The 21024-nt window shown below is 47.8% G+C and overlaps 1 protein-coding gene across 1 annotated transcript in view; it reads left to right on the forward strand.

Moving 5' to 3' along the window:
- KMT2B (lysine methyltransferase 2B) overlaps positions 1 to 21024 on the forward strand; it is a 357171-nt gene that overhangs the window by 329325 nt on the left and 6822 nt on the right. Inside the window, exons 32-36 of the mRNA XM_029577331.1 lie at positions 5551 to 5685; positions 6318 to 6392; positions 8956 to 9133; positions 9385 to 9492; positions 9985 to 10068. Coding sequence (XP_029433191.1) covers positions 5551 to 5685; positions 6318 to 6392; positions 8956 to 9133; positions 9385 to 9492; positions 9985 to 10068 — 580 coding nt within the window. The remainder of the gene's footprint in view (positions 1 to 5550; positions 5686 to 6317; positions 6393 to 8955; positions 9134 to 9384; positions 9493 to 9984; positions 10069 to 21024) is intronic.

Genomic DNA, 21024 nt, shown 5'->3' on the forward strand with positions numbered 1-21024 from the left:
CTGGATGGACCGTTTGGTCTTCTGCCATCATTTCTATGTTTCTTCGCTTCAAGATTTTCAGCGACCATTTCCAGTTTTGTGCGCTGCCGTTCGGCCTCACGACAGCCCCTCGTACTTTCACCAAGGTGATGGTGGTAGTTGCAGCAGCCCTTTGGAGGGAGACTGTGCTAGTTCACCCATATCTAGACTGTCTCATCCGTGTGAAGTCGAAGGACTGTGCGAGGCGGTGGTCGAGAGAGTTGTGGGGCTCCTGGAATCGCTGGGATGGGTGGTCAATCAGGCGAAAAGCAACCTTTTCTCCTCTCAGGTGCTGGATTTCTTGGGAGCTCGATTTGATACCCGGTTGGGGAAGGTTTTTCTCCAAGAGGACATGATTTCCAAGTTGATGCAACAGGTCAGACGCCTATTGTCTCTTCCGACCCCCCTCGGCTTGAGACTACTTGCAGGTCCTCTGTTCCATGGCATCCACCCTAGAGTTGGTCCCTTGGGCGTTTGCTCATATGAGACACTTATAGAGAGCGTTACTGTCTCAATGGGATCCGAAGTCTGAGCAGTTTCAGATCCCATTGCCGCTCACAGAATCCGCCAGATCCAGTCTTGGCTCGTAGATGATCCCAGAGCATCTGTCTCGCAGAGTGGATCTCAAAGTCCCTCAGTGGATGGTGGTCACCACGGATGCCAGCCTGTCGGGTTGGGGAGCAGTATGCCAATCGCAGGCAGTCCATGGGACTTGGTCGATGGAGGAGTTGCAATGGTCCATCAATTGCCTGGAGACGAGGGAGGTCCGGCTAGCGCTCCAAGCATTTTGCAGATTGTGCTTAAGTGAGCGATATGGGTGCTATCTGACAATGCAATGATGGTGGCCTACATCAACCGGCAGGATGGCACCAGAAGTCGCCCGGTGGCCGCAGAGGCGGCACAGCTCATGGTCTGGGCGGAGAAGCATCTCACCATTCTGGCAGCGTTACACATCACAGGCACGGACAACGTGCAGGTGGATTACTTGAGTCTTCAAAGGATCGATCCTGGGGAGTGGGAGTTTTCTGAGGAGGCGATGGCCCTCATCACCCGAAAGTGGGGGGTACCCCTTCTGGACTTGATGGCAACTCAAAGGACCACCAAGGCCGCCCGCTTCTTCAGTTGCAGCCGGGAACACAGAGCCGAAGGGATCGACGCCTTGGTTCTACCGTGGCCACCCAGGATCCTGCTTTATGTCTTCCCTCCATGGCCATTGGTCGGCAAGGTTTTACGCCACATAGAGCTCATCCAGGGAAGGTGATACTAGTGGCACCGGAATGGCCTCGGCGCCGGTGGTTCGCTGATCTAGTCAATCTGGCAGTCGACGATCCACTCTGTCTGGGTCACCTTACACACTTGTTACGTCAAGGCCCTATATTTTTCGATCAGGCAGATCACTTTTGTTTAGCGGCCTGGCTTATGAGCGGAGGCAATTGATGAAGAAAGGTTAGCAGGAGGACGTTATCTACTTCATTGATGTATGTTAGAGTATGGAAGGTGTTCGAGTTATGGTGCAAGGAGCATGGGGTACTTCCCCGCAGTTCATCAGTGCCACAGATTTTGGCATTTTTGCAGAACGGCCTAGCCAAGGGCTTGTCTTTTAATTCTCTTCAGGTCCAGGTGGCAATGTTGGGATGTCTCCTAGGCAAGCTTAATGGCAGTTCTCAGTGATGTGTACTTTTCTGTTCGTACCTTCTACTATGTATGTAACCTCCCCCCAAAACCCGACGCAGAGTTAAGTGCCCCCTCTTACAGTGGTATTAATAGAGAGTAACATATTGCTGCCTATGTAAAGTCTCTCTCTCTATCCCTGAATGGCATATGTGATAAAAAAAAAAAAACAAAAAAACCCTTTTCCCGAAAAGATTACCCTACAAACAGGAGTCCCACAAGGATCGGCACTATCAGCGACGCTTTTTAATATATATCTACTACCACTATGCCATCTCCTGGCCGGACTTGGAATCATACACTACATCTACGCTGACGACATCCAACTAATCTTACCAATAGAGGAAACTATTGAAAAAACAATGAGTTTAGCCATAATGTATCTAGACATAATAAAACAACTGCTAAACCAAATGGAGCTGATAATCAACATAGACAAAACTGAATTCATACACTTAGAAAGGAAAAACATGAATATTACACAAACTCCAATAATTCTCAATAGCAACCAAAAAATTGATTTAGCCGAGAAAGTTCACAATCTTGGCGTAATAATTGACACTGAACTAAACCTCAAACAACACATTTCACTAAAGGTAAAGGAAGGATATGCAAAACTCATGATACTTAGAAAACTTAAACCATTACTATCCCTGCCAAACTTCCGTACAGTACTCCAATCTCTGATATTTGCCAGCACGGACTATTGCAATGCTTTACTGCTTGGTCTACCCCACACTACAATAAGACCGCTACAAATTTTACAAAACGCTGCAGCTCGAATTCTCACTGGAAAAAGTAAAAGAGACCACATAACAGATACACTCGCCACACTACATTGGCTACCCATAGAACAGCGAATTCAGTTCAAAGCACTTTGCTTAATTCACAAACTTATCCATGACGAAAAAGTAGAGTGGCTGAACACAGCACTTCGAGTATACATCCCACACAGAAATTTAAGATCAGCAAACAAAGCTCTTTTAACGATTCCATCTGTAAAAACAGCAAGACTTACCCAAGTTAGGGAACGTGCACTATCCCTGGCTGGTCCCACAATATGGAACTCAATGCCCCTTGACTTAAGACTCCAGAGTAATCATAAACTTTTCAAAACACAACTCAAAACCTGGCTTTTCAAACAAGCCTTCAAGAAAGAAAATGACGCAGGCAAATAAATAAGGCTAAAGCGGACTCAGAGCACCCAAAGCATATTTTCCAGATACTACTGGAAATTAGTTCACTCACTTTTAACTGTAGCCAAACCATCAGGATGAAGTACCATAAAACACTTAACCCCCCAAGGGAATTTCTCTAAAGGCAATTTCCTGAGCACAACCCATATTATTCTTAATTACTGTTTGTTACCGAATCACAATGGCACCATCCATGTAAATTAGGATCTACACTTTCTTTGATATAGGTGCCTTATTGTAAACCGTTATGATGGTAAATAACTTAATGAAGGTATAAAAACTCTTAAATAAATAATGCATGGCTATCACGGGCACAACGCACAGAAAAAGCTATCGCGGCATGTTGCACTATTTACTGCATGCGGTAGGGCCTTAGCATTAAGGCTCTAATGCGAAATGATAAATGACCCTGTTAGGTTGCTATGGGAGTAGGAATGTTTAAATCAGAATCCTTTAAATTTATCTAGTGTATTTAATGTTAATTTGGAAATGATCTGTAAGGGGACAATGACTCTAATAGATAAGGGCTAGGTCACTCGGTTTAAATAATTGATAATTAGATTGATTTTTATGTGAAAATGTCCTTTTTTTTTTTTTTTAACTGTTTTTGATAAATACAAGTAGTAAATGCTTTACAGAAATAAGGATTAATGCCAGGTTCATATTCATAGAAAATAAAGACATAGAAATAAAAATACCTAAATCTAGTCCACTATGAAGAAGAGAGATCAAGAGCCAAATACAAAATGAAGGAAAAGAATAAGTAAATAAAAAAAACACTGTTCAGAGAGCTAATTTAGACTAAAATACGTCTATTTAACCACATGCCTCGAGTAAATGTGGCAGGATTAACAAAATTTTTAGCTGATTAGGTTCAAAACAGATATAATTTTGACCTAAGAGCATGACATTACATTTACCTGGATATTGCCCCATGCTAAGATTGCATCTCTGTATTGAAGAAATGCTTTCTTCCTAAACTGGGGTTGTTTACATACGTCTGGGAAGATTAATACTTTTTGACCCATAAAGGAATAATTCTGATTACTGAAAAATAACCTCAAAATTAGGTTCTCTTCCATCGCTGAAGAACACGTAACCAGTAAAGTGGCTCTTTCTGAATTCAGCCAACTGCTCTAAAAAAAATTAGGAACTTTTTACCTACCTTTTCAAATTTATTTTTTTTAATCTAAGCGCATGCACACAAACTAAAATAAATTACCTACCATTCCTGGTCTTATTTTTAAGCAAAGCGCACACACAAATTAAAAGAAATAACCTACCTTTCCTAGTCTTTTTTTTAAATCAAGGCACGCACACACTAAAAGAAATTGCCTACCTCTCCTAGCTTTAATCAAGGCACATGCACTAAAAAAATTAATTTACTCCACAATTTCACCTCTCCTCAAAATTTTAATTCCCGATATTACTCAGCAAGCAACACTTAGCAATCCTTTTCTGCCACCAAAATCTTCTCAATATTCCCTCAGGAGGAAGGTTGGCAATCTTTGAGAATCTAAGAGATGCCATGCTGGGTCAGACCCTAGTATCCTTACATACTTGTCATCACATGTACATGTATGTAGATGAGGCTATTAGCTTATTAACTCCCGATGCAAAAAATCACCATGCACTCGATGCACGCTCTTTAACACAGAAAACTTAATGCCCGCTCCAGGACTGGCATTAAGTCTTATGCGCTCCATCTAAAATAAAAACCCCCACAAAGCCACAAAACCCAAAATACTGCTTTTCTGTGGTTCCTCCTACTTAGTATTGTCCCATTAATTGAGCGTCTGTTTTCCTAACCGGTGCCTAGCCACTTCTTCTGGGCGCTCGGTGCCGCATAAATTATCCGTAGCACATCCTTTGTAGCGCAGCCCCTCATTTAAATAATACCTCGCGTGCCCAGGAGAGGTGGCTGGGCGGGCATTAGGAGAGTGAGCGCCCGTTTTACGCCAGCCAATATTGCATCGACCTGTCTGAATGTGGAGATCCAAGATAACGGAGCCGGCTGCTCGCAGCGCGCTGACGTCTCCCTTCTCCTGCACTTGTATAAACAGGGAGCAGGTCCAGCGTGATGGGTTCATGTGTGGTTCCAGCCCCTCTTTCCCTTTGTTTTAGAATTTGAAAGAAACTGGTGGGGTTTTCAATACTTCCCTGCTCTTGATCACACGACGCTTTTCCATGTCCACACTTCCTGCTCCATGGAGGCCGGTGCTACATAACATTTTTCTTAAAGTAAGAGTGCCGTGGACTTGTAAAGGTTGGGAAACACTGGTGTAGAGCAGATAGGAAAAGCTGAAAGCTGTGTACTTGCTCCAGTGCTTGCTCCTTTTTAAGTCTTAGCTGATTGGAGAAGCTAGCTTCTGTTCTCCATGAAATGCTGCGACCCATTATGCTGTGGGTCATATGTTCATCACTAGGTCAGGTAGATTGGCAGGAGCCAAGGTAGGATTTTAGAGCAGAGATCCGTGCTTACTGGGAGGAGGAGTTTCAGTAGTTACACTAGCAAGTGAAAGCTGCAGGTCTTGTGAGATCTGGTATTTCCAGGTGTTAATCTCAAACGTTTTGGGAAGATATTACCCTGCTGTCCAGACAGATGGAAATCACACTGTGCTATGTTCACTGTTCATCATTCTTCTCTCTCTGGGTGGGGGGACAGGTGACCCCTCCAGCTCCGACGAGGATGTGCCCTCTCTGAACAAGGAGAACGAGGAGCCCAGGAAAAACCAACCTCACTTACGCTTTGAGATCAGCAACGAGGACGGGTTCAGTGTGACAACGGAAAGCATAGACAGTAAGGAGGGAACATGACTCTGGGCAAAGAAACTGCCCCAGATTCTCACTGCTGTTTGTTTCTAGCTCTTTTGCAGGGGTTTACTATCTTTATAATTGACCACCTTAAAAATTATTAAAAGATGAGGATGAGCCTTCAAGATCACACACAATGTATATCAGACTGTAAGATGCAAATTTTTTTAAGTGGCCTGAGCTTGGCCTGTACCTTATGGCCCATCCCAACAGTCACTGGAAGAGACATCTCAGGGAAATGAGCATGAGGGGAAGGGGGAGAGGATATAGAAGAGGGGAAACATTTCTGATGGAGGGGGAATGGGACATGAGGGAGATGGAAGGGTGAGGATGAGAAGGGGAAAGTGAGCAAGAGGGAAGCAATCATGAGAGAGATGAGTTGTTGGAGGGAGAGAATGAGAGCAGGGAAGTGAGCATGAGGTGAAAGAATGGAAGAAGGAAGCGAATATGAGAGTTTATGGGAGAAGGTAAAGAAAGGCGATTGCAGCAGATGAAGGGAGAGAGACCAGGCCCCTGTGTGTGCCTTTGGCATGGGATTATTCATAAGCTGTGGGTGGTGATACTGCAGAAGATGAGTCTGCTCTTCACCAACATTGTACGTTCTGTTTTCCTCCACAGGTGCCTGGAAGGCAGTGATTGACAAGGTACAGGAAGCGCGAGGGAACAGCCGGCTCAGACATCTGTCCTTCACAGGCGAGTGGTGACCCAGACCCTGGGGCTAAGGGGTAGTTCCTGTACATGTCCCGATAAGTGGGTTTATGCATCCCTAGCAGCAGATGGAGGCAGAGAATAAAACTTTGAGGCCCTGCTACTTAACCAAGAGTAGTTTTCCCATGTCAGCACAGTCGGATGACATTATCCATACTCTGTCTAGTTGCATGGATGGATTTGTTCTGCTTGTCCACGAAGACATGTAGATTTTTTTCTTCCCTAACACCATGTAATTGATCATTGTTTTTGGAAATACAAGAAAATCGGTTCTTACCTGCTAATTTTCGTTCCTGAAATACCACAGATCAGGCCAGACAAGTGGGTGTATGCATCCCTACCAGCAGGTGGAGACAGAACAAAATTTTGAGGCCCTGCTACTTACCCGAGAGTGCCACCTACAGTCCCTCAGTATTGACCTGTACCCTAACCAAGATAAATCTCAAAACCCATACCAGGGCGAACAAGAAAAAAACAGGGCTGGAACCTGCTATTCTGGAGCCTTTGTCATCTCATCTCGATAGCTCAGAAAAGTTAAAGCTTTTCTAAGCATGCACAATAATTCCCATGAAGCTGCTGCCTTGCAAGCCTACTCACTCTTTTTCCTTTCGTTGAACCGAACGGACATCAAAAATCTCTCTCAAAGCTTCTGCCGTATTTTTTTCCAAAATGTTTTCATATAATATTTTATTTTCATTTTAGTTACCGTATTTTTTCGCTCCATAAGACACACTTTTTTCCCCCAAACGTGGGGGGAAAATGTCTGCGGCTTATGGAGCGAATATAAAAAAAACCCAAAAAACCTAAGTACACCCTCCTGACCCCCCCCCCCCCCCCCCCCCCAAGACTTGCCAAAAGTCCCTGGTGGTCCAGCGGGGTCCAGGAGTGATCTCCTGCAATTGGGCCGTCGGCTGCCAGTATTCAAAATGGCGCCGATATCTTCGCCCTTACTATGTCACAGGGGCTACCGGTGCCATTGGTCAGCCCCTGTCACATGGGGCCATCCATTGCTCCTACCATGTGCGGAAGGCTGCCCGCGGTCCAGTTAACACTGCTCTTGCAAAGGCTGCGTCCTCTTAGGCCTGTATGTCCAGGCGGTAGAACTTGGAAAAGGCATACAAGGAGGATCATGTCGCCACTCGACGGGTATCGGCGGGAGACAGCATGAGACGCCCATGAGACCACCTGAGCCCTGGTGGAATGAGCTTTAACCTGAGAAGGTAATAGCTTTCCTGCCTCCACACAGGCTCTTATTTGCCAAATAACCACATGGTCTTCTGTTCATAGGTTTACAAAGCACTACTGTTTTTGGGTACTTGCCAGGTTCTTATGGCCTGGATTGGCCACTGTTGGAAACAGGATGCTGGGCTTGATGGACCCTTGGTCTGACCCAGTATGGCATGTTCTTATGTTTGGAAAAAGATTCTTTTTAATGGATTAGGAGAAAAAACAAAGAGCAGAGATAAAATATAGCAAACTTGTTTACAGCACTCACATCAGGAGTCCCCACTCGTGTGTGGATGGATTTGTCCACAAAGAACTCAATTGCTTACTTGTGGACAGCAGGGCAAACCAGCCACACAATCCCCACCCTCCACCCGTTGAAGCTCAGCTGGGCAGGTTTGCAAGGAGGCAGCTGTGCAGGAATTCCTGTACTTGCTCAGAAAGGTTTAGATTTTTTTTCCATATCTGTGCTGTCTGATGACATCGTCCAGACTTGATCTACTTGTGAGACCGGTTTGTCCTGCTGTCCATTGAAAACACCCATTACAGGTAAGCAACTGCTGTATCGGCTATTTCTCCACAGTGAACAGTCCTAGTGCATCGTCCTGCTCTTTGAATAACCCTTCACGTTCATAGAGGATGTTAGCCAGTTGTTAAAGGGAACTGCCCCACGCAGTTTCCTTTTGAAAGTACCATAGTGGGCTGCTGCAGGGATTCTTCACCTCACATACTTTGCAGGTACAAAATACATGGGGGGTAAGGAAAGCACAGGCATCCTACCCCTGCATAGAGGGTGCAAGGTCAGTTTTTCAAGATTTTTCCCCTGGGTAAACACCCATTGCGGAGATCCTTTTGAAAATTGCCTCTGAAATATTTCTCTTGTGATGCTGTGGACACCCTCACTGAGCATGGTTTTGTACAGTATTTGTATGGCTGGCTAAGGTTTACATGCTGATGTGTACCTAGCTTTGAGCATTATTGGATAAGCAAGTAAAATGTCCTAAATTTGATCACCTGATCAAATGTCTTCCTTCAAAGCAAATTACTGTCCTTGACTTCCCCTTGAATATTGGGGTTGGAATGCCTCCTGATGGAGGAATGATCCGGAGTATTTACATAGAATGTGAGAAATACTGATTTGTCAGCACTACAAAGCAAACAAAACTAAGTTGATTAGTCTTAGTGTCCTGTTGGAAGAAGGTGAGGAGCTTTTAAACCAGTCTGGGCAGAGGGGAGGCAGAGAACCTGGTAGAAGTTAGAACGGCAGCTGAAGGGTAGGAGAATTATGTGGCACTGAAATTTGCCGTGCATGTTTGTATCCCAGGTATGAACGGTGTGCGGATGCTGGGAATCCACCATGATGCTGTGCTTTTCCTGCTGGAGCAGCTCCAAGGCGCTGAACGCTGCTGCAAGTACAAATTCCGCTTTCACCAGCATGAGGAGATGGAGGAGGAGCTGCCTGTCAACCCCAGCGGCTGCACCAGGGCCGAGGTTTACCTCAGGTGCGGGGGCCAAGGGACTGTCATAGAGCTGAGACAGATGGCTGGCAATGTAGGGAGCAGGGTGCATGAAGGAAGGAAGGGTGTTTTGCAAGAAGCAGCCTGTAGGAATGTAAAGGTCAAATACTGACGATGGATGAGGGAAGCAGCCTGCCGCAATGCACACAGAGGCTTTGCTAAGAGAGGAGCAGCGTTTAGGATGTGCATGTGTGACTAAATCACTGACACTTCCTTGTTGCTATGCATGCTTTCAGGAAATGTACCTTTGACATGTTCAACTTCCTGGCCTCCCAGCATCGAATGCTCCCAGAAGGTTGTCCCTATGATGAAGAGGAGGATGAGGTACAGCTGAAGTCCAGCAGGTAACTATGGGCAGTAAAGCAGCTCCTCACTGTATGCAGGTACTAACTTTGCAATTTATCTGTAAGGCTGTACTCGAGTAGGACCAAAGGTCAGAACAATGATGAATAGCTGCTCAGTATCAGTATGGAAAGAACAAAATAGAAAGTGCTGTTAGGGCTACCAACTTCTGATCAGTCAGTTGCGCTTGAGAGTTAAGATGCGGGCTCCCTACTGCCAGCTGCTAACACGTGTAAGGAAGTCTCTTGCATGGTAATACCATCTGCTTGCTTCCATGGGATTGAAAATGTTAGGTGTGCCTTAGCAGTCACTGGTGCATGAATCAGTATGCGAGAGACCGCAGGAGAAAGCTGCAGAGAAGGCTGTCAAACTTGTGCCAGGAAAGGAAGGAACAAGAAGAAACTTGAGCATGAAAGTCTGTCTTCCTCTGTAGCTAACAGTGACCTCTGTGCAGCCCCTTTTGGTTCTAATGTGCTTTTCGTTGCCATTCGCAGGCGGGCAACCAGCCTGGAGCTGCCCATGGCTATGAGATATCGGCACTTGAAGAAGACATCCAAGGAAGCAGTGGGAGTATACAGGTAGGTTTGGAGGGGGCATGGTGTTGGCAGAGGATTCCAGGAAATGGACAAATTTCCCATTGTAAATTTAATTTTGCTATCAGCAATCCTTCAAGACTACTGCCTAACCATCTTAAAAGGTTAAAATGAGAGATTGTGAGAATGAACGGATGTTAGAGTAGTATGGTTTATCCAGGGCTGCCTATGTAGTAGTATATTTGTTTTTATCAAATAATTGTTTTGTCTGTAGACAGAACTATAGTCTAGTAATCATATTAGTCCTAGAAAAAAATAGTCCAAAGATGATGATACAAGATGGCTTTCAAGATAATATAAGCTTGCATTTGAACATGGACTCAAAAGTTTATGTACAGCATCATTTTTGGGTAACTCTTATGTTGACACAATAAAAAGATACCATTACCTGCAGGGAATGTAATCTGCAGCATGAATAGATATTTAACATTTATTTTCAGTCACTTGATATATTTATGGCAACTGATTATTAGCGATGTAATATATCACTTCATCCATTAATTACTCTCAGGTGCATAAAAATAGCAAAGTTGCTTGCCTATAATAGGTGTTCTCCATGGACAGCAAAACAAACAGCCACACAAGATGGGTGATGTCATCCGATGATGCTGAGTTGGGTTGTTTTTCTTTCAAAACCCAGAAAGTTCTGTTTTGCTCTCTGAGCATGTGCGAGCCTTCCTGTGACAACGTCCCAGTGTACAAATCTCCTCAGTCACTTTCCAAGCTTTTTTTTTTTTTAACTTCCTGGAGAGGCAGGAGGGATCGGGTGCTGTTTATTTTGCTGTTCACAGAGAATACCACTTTCTCCAAAGACAAGCAGGATGGCAGTCCTTACACATGCTTGACATCATTGGATGGAGCCTGGCACGGAAAACTTTCTAGAACTTTGACTGAGTCTCATTGAGCATGTGCAGCATGAATTATACTACGTATCCACACGGGGTCACTTTCAGTCTCTTCTTTTCCACAGAGTGTATTGTATCGCAATTGGGTGAGAACCTCTGTTTTCTAACTTTGTGGCCTACTCTTCAAAAAAAAACCCAAAAAAACCAAAAGCATTTTCGTGATTTTTCATTCACTGCCTCGTGCGGTCGACGTGGGGTTCCCCCCAGTTCTTCCATTAGCATCCTAGTTAGGTTTTTCAAAGTTTATCAGTAAGTTTCTTTTCATTGTTAATACCCTTGGGGCAGTGGTGTGTCCGGTGTCCACCGGCCATCAACAGCCGCTGCCATCTGTGTTTTGACTTCCATCACTTTTATTTCATGACATGTCCACTTCAGGTTTTAAGTGATGCCTCCTGTACACAAGGACCACAACTATGAGTGACCCCCATAATAGATGTACCCTCTGCCTTGGGGCATCACATGACATCTGGGGTTGCTGCAAGTGCCCAGGATGACCCCAATGGGATGTAAAATCTGGCTCGACAAAATGTAGTGCTTCAAGCCAGAGAAGACCGATCCATCGGCATCGAGGGACCTCGTAGCCAAGCCATCAATATCTGTGGGGCCATCTCTTCCATCAAGGCCATCGGCTGAAAGGGATGCCGGAGACCATCCATCGTCGGGCTCCTCCAGGTCAAGAATGTAGGGTTCCTTGTCATCGACCTCTGCACCAGGGAAGGATTGTGCAGAGCATTTAGAGAAGCCAAAGAATCATCAGCATCGGTCCCCATTAATGCATGGTACCGGACACAGGGATGCATTAGCTTCTGCTATGATGCCTCCAAAGCGACCCCCTCGGCAAGGAAAGCCAGTCTTCCATCGATGCTGGTTCTGCATCACGGACTCCATCGATCCTAATGCCAGCCTTTGATCCTCCTCTCTGCTCCAAAGAACTGATCCTCCATCCCAGCCTGTGTTGGTTTTGCAATGTTCAAGGAGGAACTGGAGATGCTTGTACAGCTAGCCATCAAGAATGCAATGCGTGGCCTCGGCGGTGCAGCACAGACAGCACCTGCACTGTCCCTCCTCGAGCTGCTGCTGGAATCTGTGCATTCGCTCATCGGCGTGTTACCAACCCAGCCAGCATTGATTCCCGGAGTGGCATCAATTTCCTGCAGGACACCACCTCCACCTCTTACTGATCTGGTCATCATTGCCAGGTCCTTGGAGGAGGAAGCTTCCCTTAGACCGGCTGGGGGGAATGATTCATCCATGGTCTCTGAGATGCTTCTGATGTTCTCCCCTCTGATCCATCTCCTCCAGTGAAGCAAAAATAGTCCCTGCCAGAGGAGCTCTCCTTTGCAGGTTTTGTCCGGTTGATGGCGGAAGCCATCCGCTTTCAGTTAATGACTGAAGAGTATACCAGGCAAAAAATGCTCGATACCTTCTAGGTCATAGAGATTCCCAAGGAGACTGTGGCAGACCCAGTGCACAAGATCCTTGTGGAATTAATGCTGAGGATGTGAGAACACCCCCACACAGTACCTCCCATGAACAGGAAGGCAGACGCAGTCCAGACGGTTCTTGGATTCAACAAGTGTCAGCTGTCCCACCAGTCAGTGATGGTTGAATCTGCTCTGAAGAAGGCCAAGCTTCCAAAGACCCATTCCTTGGTGCACCCGGAGAAGGATCACAGGGCGATGGATGCTCTTGAGAGAATGGCGTTCCAGGGGGCTATGCTTATTGCCCTCATAGTGGCCTACCAGCTCTACATGAGCCAATATATGCAGGATATCTAGAAGAAGATGCAGGATGTTGCTGAGCAACTTCCTTAGCAACAGGCACATTCCTGTCGCTGGTGCAAAAGGGTACGGAAAACACAGTTCAACCTACAATGTTTTCAAGATGGCATCGAGGGTCTCCTCAGTGGGAATCAGTACCCGCAAGCTCGCATGGCTTTGGGCCTTGGATCTCAGATCAGATGTACAGGAGTGACTTGCTGACGTGCTGTGTTCGGGAGAGAATCTCTTCAGAGATAGACATGATGACCCAAATCTGGAACCACCATGCGACCCTTCAGCAGTTCTCCACTAGCACTCAGGACCCTCTCTCCTTAGCTATAAAGTTCTTGAGGTCTGGGACTAGGTTGTACTTTCTTCCACCTGAGGATGTACTACTCTCCGCCACCTCATTCCTATCAGTCACTTCAGGGCTCTCATGGCTGTACCAGGCAACAATGAGCCAGAAGCCTCAGCTGGCACCTCAGTCAACTCCAGGGACGGGGTTTTGACTCGATCTCAAAGAACATAGCCAAGTTGCCTGTACCCGGAACGATGGATCTGCTGGTCAGGGGAAGGCTTAGGTTCTTTGCAAACTCATGGCCCAGTATAACCTCAGACCAGTGGGTTCTCTGCATCATTCATGAGGGGTACCGACTGAATCTGTTGGATACCCCACCAAATTGCCCCCAAACCCATTTTTGGGGCCCAGTAGCACATCAGAAATTTACTAAGAGTGGAGCTCTCCTCCCACTTAGCAACTAGAGCGGTCAAACTCGTTCCAGGGAAAAGAGGATGGGATTTTACTCCCAGTATTTTCTGAGGGCCTTGAACAAATTCCTCAAAAGAGAAAAGTTCAAGATGGTTTCCCTGGGTATTTTGATCCCCCTTCCTGCAAAAGGGACTGGCTATGCTCCCTGGATCTCAAATACATGTGCACTCACATCGAGATCTTCCCAAGCCACCAGACGTATCTCAGATTTGTGGTAGGAAAGCAAAACTTCCAGTATCGCATCTGCCGTTTGGGTTTATGTCTGCCCCACATGTCTTTATAAAATGCCTAGCTGTGGTAGTGGCATATCTTCAAAGACTGTGAGTTCACGTTTTCCCGTATCTGGACGATTGGCTGTTTGAGCACCTCTTGAGCAGGGGCTGATGGGTCCATGTGCATGACCATCCAGGTGCTGGAGACACTAGGGTTTGTTATCAACTACCCCAAGTCCCATCTCAGCCCATCACCTCAATTGACTTCATTGGAGCCCTGCTAAACACGGCTCAGGCCAAGGACTTCTTTTCCCCAGCAAAAGGTCATCAACCTGATGACCATCATGGCAGGGGTTCAACAGAGCCGGCAGGGGTTCAACAGAGCCAGCAGGTGTGAGCTTGGCATATGTTGAGACTGTTGGGCCATTTGGTCGCAACAGTTCATGTCACTCCCTTGGCATATTTACATGTCCGAAAGGCCCAATGGACCCTGAGGTCACAGTGGACCCTGAGGACTGCATCTGAATCACTGTCACTCCGGATTCTTTGTCCTGGTGACAGGAAATTTCAGATGTAAAGGGGGGGGGGTGTTTTTCCAAAGTCCTCCCACCCAAATTGTCATAACCATGGATGAGTCCACCCTGGGCTGGGGAGCTCTTGTAGATGGGCTCAGCACCCAGAGCATTTGATCCGCCCAGGAACATTTCTATCAAATCAGTTTCCTGGAGCTCCAAGCTATTAGGTATGCATTATGGACTTTGAGATCAGTTGTCCAACAAAATTGTTCTGATACAGATCGACAACCAAGTGGCAATATGGTATGTCAACAAGCAGAGAGGTATGGTATCGTACCTCCTATGTCAGGAAGCAGTCCAGATCTGGTTGAGGGCCCTTTACCAGGGGATAGTGCTCAGGGCCATGTACTTGGCTGGAACGGAGAATGAGGTAGCAGACAGACTTGAGTCCACACCTTCAGACCCCATGATTGGTCTCTGGCCCCAAGGGGTCATGAATCAGATCTTCCACCTCTAGAGAAGTCCAGAGGTGAATCTCTTCACAGAGCCTTGGAAAAGGAAGGTTCCTCAATTCTGCTCCCTGTACAGGACACGTGGCTAACAAGCCTCAGATTCTTCACCTGACATTGGAGCGAGGGTCTCCTCCAGCTCCACTAGTAACAAAGACTCTCTTGAATCTTTGCAAGGACAGGACTATGATCCTCATAGCCCCTCGTTGGCTGAGACAGGTCTGGTTTCTTTTTCTTTTAATTCTTTATTTATAATTTCCAATTACATATTTCAAGAATATAAACACTTGAATAGAAAAACATAATGACTACCCAGAGTACTTGCACAAGTAGAAAGTCAGGAAATACAATTTTAGTCAATAATGTATTTAGTCCTCAAAATTGGGCTCCAATCCACTACCTCGTGGAAATAGTATTAACTAAGTTACTTAACAAATTGGCCATTTTAGTACCCACCCTCTGGACAGACTCAAACTGGTTTATATCCTTTTGAAGGTGCGTTCTCCAGAATTGCACACAGTATTCCAAATGTGGTCTCACCAGGAACCTATATAGGGGCAGTATCACCATTTTTTTTTCTGCTGACCATGCATCTTTCTGGCTTTTGCCGTCACTTTAGCCACCTATTTGACCGCCTTAAGATCATCAGATATGATGACCCTCCAGATCCAGCTGTCCCTTAGCATTCGGATGGTCAATCCCAATGAGTGGTTTATGCACTTCTGCCAGCAGATGGAGATGGAGATGGAGCAAAAGCTGATGTCACGGCTATATAGTCCCGGCCTGACAGCCCACCAGTATTCTCCATCTCAGCATATGGTTCACATGCATTTCCCTTGCCTGTGAGTGTAAAAAGAAGAAAGAAGTTGGAAAAGAGATGTTTATGTAGCACTGCTTGCCTCCTGAGGTGATACCGTGCGGTCCCTCTCTCAGTATAGCCTTGTCCTGCATAGTAGTGAAGGCTTTAGCCCTTCCCCTCCGCAGCTGGGACCTATTCCTAATCTCAGCCAGGGAGGGCTGAGCTCAAGTAAGTTTTTTTAACTATTGGGGGGGGGGGGGGGAGTTTTTTTAACTATTGGGTGTTATCTCGCTCACACTGCTGGGGAGTTCTGTGAGGAGAGAGTGCAGGCATGGTGGGTTGAGCAGCCTTTTTGCTAGGCCCCTCTTCCAGGCTTCTCCCATTTTGGTGTGCAGTAGGCCGTGGGGTACTTTCGCGCACTTTTTTGCTGCAGATCATCAGCGAGCGCTTGCGTGACCGGGAGTCACCCATTCTTGTGTGTGCGATTGAGCGTTCTTATTTCTGGATGCACATCTTGTGCGCCCAGTTTAGGCATCTGTCCTGGGCATCCAGTAGGACGAGTGGCTTAGGCTTGTGGTCTTGGACCCACATTTTTTGTGCATCCTTATTAGGTGCGTTTGTAGGCACAGGAAAGCTAGACACAAGCCTTCATCGGGCTGTGCACCTATAGCATGGCTTCTCGCAGCGAGGAAACCTAAACGCCTATCTATCTGTGCTGCCTGCCACATCAGAGCCATTCAGCCAGAGCTTTCTTTTACGCCTGTGTCAGCGCTGCCTGGATGCTTGGGGAGATTTGCCGATGATGGCCCTTCTCAGTCTGAGGGGAGTGGGACCGAGGGAGAAACTGAAGAGGGGTCTCCTCCCATGATTGGTCTGAGGGTCGAGTCCTCGGGGGACACTGGCTCACAGGACATCAGGTTTGGGTCTAAGAGGCCTGGAATGGACTCTGCTTCCTTTTCCTGGGTGGAATTTTTCCAGGGATTGCAGACATTTCTACAGGGCTGGTCTGCTGAAGCAACAGTTCCTACTAAGGTAGGTTCAGGCCCTCCGAGTGCTCCTCTGCCTGTCTCCACGGTCAAGCGTCTAATCCAGGTGGATCACAATGATACCAATGATGACGGTGGGGACGCTTCTGGTGGGGAAGGGGATATTCCCCCATATTGGATCCTATTCCTCCCTGCTGGTTTATTTAGAACATGGCAACCTGATTGCCAATTTGTATGATGTTGTTCCTCAGCCTAACTTGGGATGTGTTAGTATTGAAAATCACTGAGTTTTAGAAGATTGTTATGAAGAATAGATTCTTATTTCGAGCATTCTCTCTGTGTACAGATGTGGTGGTGGTGGTGGTGGTGCAATCCCCAAACATGATGAGATGCATCAGTCGTCCTTATAGATTGTTTGGCTGGTGGGTGGAAGTTTTGGCCATGCAGCAAGTTCCTTTTGTTTGTCCAGCATGAGAGTAAATTCTTTACTTCATTGTGTAGCTTAGCAGGTGTGAACTGATTCCACTTGCTCTTTAGATGCTGTTGTGCTTGATGCATTTTTAGTCTTGCTAATGATGTTACATGCACTGTTGATGCCATGTGCCCAGTAGTTTCATGTATTGTTTAGCTGTTATCCATTTCTTTGCTTTCAATTCTTTTGCTAAACTGATTACTTTATTCACATTTTTACTGGAAGATATGCTTTTGCTTAACTCATATTCAGCTTCGTGCCTATGAACGTCAGATGCTATTTTGATGTGATTGTGGATTTTTCTTAATTTATGAGGAATTCTAGGTAGTGCGTTGTTTTTCTATCTTCAATAGAATCTTCATATGATATACTCCATATTAGCCAGTCCAATGGTGGATCAGGAGATGGGACATCTGATTGTATGAGTGCTGATTCATAGGAACTACATCAGGGGTGGCCAGCTCCGGTCCTTGAAAGCCACAAACAGGCCAGGTTTTCAGGATATCTACAATGACTGTGCATGAGATAGATTTGTATGCACTGCCTCCTTTGTATACAAATCTATCAGGCATATTCATTATGGATATCCTGAAAACCTGGCCTGTTTGTGTCTCTCAAGGTCCGGAGTTGGCCATCACTGAACTACATGAATCATCTGATGTAGTCTGTATGTATGAAGCTGTTTTTGATTTGTGCTTTTCTTTTGTGATATCTTTCTTTTCCCTGTACGTACCAGGATCAGTCCAGGACACCTGGGTTGTGACTCCGCACCAGTAGATGGAGACAGAGCAAAACTTGTGGGCGGAGCATATAAGCCCCTGTGCCAGTCACAGCCCCTCAGTCTTACTCTGTCTCCAGTAGGTGGTGCAGGTGCGGTCACAGCCTCTTCCCGCCCTGGGTTCTTTTTTTAGTCAGTCAGGGTGGTTGTTGATTTTTTCTTAGTGCTGGTTAGTTTTATTTTAGTCTGGAAAGTTTGAAGGAATCCGGTCCGTCCTGCCTCCCAGGGGGGTTTGAAGGTTCTGAGGGGACTATCCCCCCCTGGTTGAGGCCGCTGCCAGGGCTGAGGGCCCGGCTGAACTAGTGGCAGCGTCGGGGGTGACACCGGGGAGCCCGGTTCACTCACCCCCGCTGGAGTAGGACCTCAGGACCGAGGACAACGGCAAGTACAAAAAAAAAAAAAAAAAAGTGTGTTTATTTTATTTCTGTCGGCTCTCCGTTTTCTTTGCGCTCCGTCTCAGGGGTTTCTCGGGGGGAGCGGCTGGACGGGGGGACCGAATCTAATTTTTTTCTTCAGTTTTATTTTCTGTGTTCTTGCCGCGTTTGTGCGAGATGCCGCGGGGGTCGGTCGGCCGGTCATGCGGCTCGGCGCGTGCGCGGTTTTCTATGGACTGCATCTGTTCTTCCTGTGTCTCGGGCGGAGAGGGACCGTCCGGGACGAGTCGGGGGTGCCGTTCCCGCTCAGCTCGATCGCCGCCGCGTGTTGCTGCAGTTTCTGAGAGGCCTGCTGACCCCTTCCCGAGTAGCGCAGGAGTGGCGGCCATTTTAGGACAGCCCGCGAAATCGCGCGGGAGGCCGCCGGGCCTAGCGCCATGTCTCCCGCGTTTTCTCCACAGAGAAGGGCATCGAGAAGGGGCGCCCCGGGACTGTGGAGGTCCAGAAGGGGGCTGAGTTCCCTGTGCAGGCCAGTGCGGGTGAAGCTTTCTTCGGACTCTGGGTCCTCATTTTCCTCTGACTTTGCCCTGTTGCTGCGCAAAGCTCTTAAGCCTAAGAGACGCAGGCGCAGGGCGGAGAAAATTTTTTCCTGCGGAAGTGGCAGGCAAACCTAAGAAGAGGAAAACAAGGAGGCCCCAGGCTTTTCCCCAGCCGCCGAGAGGAGTCCCTCAGGGGACGGACACAGAGTCCTCCTCGCAGGAGGAGGTGGATTCGACCGAGGAGCCCCCGGGGGGGGCCAAAGGAACAGCAGGGGATGGTTCCCCCCAGCCCGGAGCGGGCGAAGGAACACAAGCCGTCAACGGGGATGCCCCAAAAGTGTTCGGCTGTTCCGGGGAGAGGAGCTGTCCCCTCTTATCCCGGCCATCCTTCAGGATCTGGGGGTGGAGCCCCTACCAGTAATTTCCCAGCCAGGAACCAACATGGACCCAGTGTTCTTAAGTCTCACTGACCCAGCAGTGGCCTTCCCATTCCATTTTTTCGTCATTGGATATCCTGTTTTCGCGAATGGGATTCACTGGAGTTAGGTCTGAAGGTCAGCAAGGCCAGGGATAAGCTCTACCCGCTGCCGGAGGACGTCCTGGAGCTCCTACGGCTCCCCAAGGTGGACGCGGCGGTGTCAGCATTGACGAAGCGGTCGACGATCCCGGTCGCGGGAGCCACGGCTCTCAGAGACATTCAGGATAGGAAGCTGGAGGTACAGCTTACGAAGATTTTGAGGTGTCAGCCTTGGGGGTCCGTACTCCCGTCTGTAGCAACTTCGCCATGAGGGTTAGTCCACGCTGGGCCCAGGTCCTCCAAGCAAATGCAGATCTGGCAGTGGAGGAAGCCACGCAGGCAGACCGGCTGGAGGCGGCGATAGCCTATGGAGCAGTTGCCCTCCACGATCTCCTTCGTACATCTGCTAGGTCGCACGCCGCCTTCTTTGGCTTCGCAATTGGGCGGCGAATGGATCCTTCAAGGCTCACCTCGGAGCGCTGCCGTTCTAGAGGCAGTTTGGCAAGGAGTTCGATGATTTAATGATGTCCCTGGGGGAGAACAGGGTTTTTAAACTGCCTAAGGACATGCCCAGAACTCGGTCTTTTTTTTTTCCTTAGCAGGGCGCGTTTTCGGGGAAACGGAAGATCGCACCCCAGGGGTTTACTGGGCCTTCCTACCGGTCCTCGTCTTCCCGGTCGCAGTGGCAGCAGTCCTTTTGTGGGAAGAGATTCGGTAGACAAGGGGGTGCCCTGTCGGGCTCGGGGCCCAAGGCTTCCCTTTGAAATACAGTTGGTTCATCCCTCGCATCAACCTCAGGCCATCGTCCCAAACGTAGAGGCGCGGTTGACGTTGTTCTTCAAGGAATGGGCCAAAATAACGTCGGATCGGTGAGTCCTCAGCGTCATATGACACGGCTACGGTCCGGCAGACATATTTCTGATGTCACCCTGCCAGTGCCCAAAGAAAGGGACGGCAGTGCAAGAAACCCTACGACGCCTGGAAAGCTTGGGAGCAATCTCCTCCGTCCCTTCCGATCAGCGAGGCAAGGGCCGTTACTCCATTTGCTTCATCGTGCCAAAGGAGGACGGCACGTCAAGGCCAGTTTTGGATCTGGAGGGGGTAAACAGATGTCTTCGCATCTCACACTTCACAATGGAAACAATCCGGTCTGTGATTGCCTCGGTGCTTCAGGCGATTTTCTGGCCTCTCTGGATCTCACGGAAGCATACTTCCACGTGGGCATCCTGCATTCTGAGCAGATATTATTAATTCCGAGCTCTCCTTTTCGGCCTCGCAACGGCTCCTCGCATGTTCACGAAGGTGATGGGGGTAGTGGCGGCTCGGCTTTGACGAGCGGGGTTTCCTGGTGCACCCCGCCCTGGACGATTGGCTGATCCGGGTCAAGTCCGAGGATCGATGTCGTCAGGCGGTCGCCAGAGTCCTCCATTTTTTTGCAGTCCCTGGGCTTGGTCGTCAACTTCAACATGAGTCAGCGAGTCTTCACCCAGTCCTTGGAGTACCTGGGAGCCCTGTTCGACACAAAACAGGGCGAAGTGGTCCGGTCCGGAGTCCGTGTGCGCAGGCGGCAGTGTCAAGTGAGACGGTTCCTATCTCTTCGACTGCCGCTGTTTTGCGATTCTCTGCCTGTTCTGGGCTCTCTGGCATCAACGATCGAGGTGGTTCCCTGGGCTTTTTGTGCTTCTACGACCATTACAATCAGCCTTACTTTTCCCGATGGCAGCTGGTGTCTGAAGAGTTCCACCTACCGCTTCCACTCACGGCCCAGGCCAGGTCCAGTCTTCACTGGTGGTTGGATCCGGACCA

The sequence above is a fragment of the Rhinatrema bivittatum genome, chromosome 14 (assembly GCF_901001135.1).
Source record: "Rhinatrema bivittatum chromosome 14, aRhiBiv1.1, whole genome shotgun sequence".
Classification (NCBI taxonomy): domain Eukaryota; kingdom Metazoa; phylum Chordata; class Amphibia; order Gymnophiona; family Rhinatrematidae; genus Rhinatrema; species Rhinatrema bivittatum.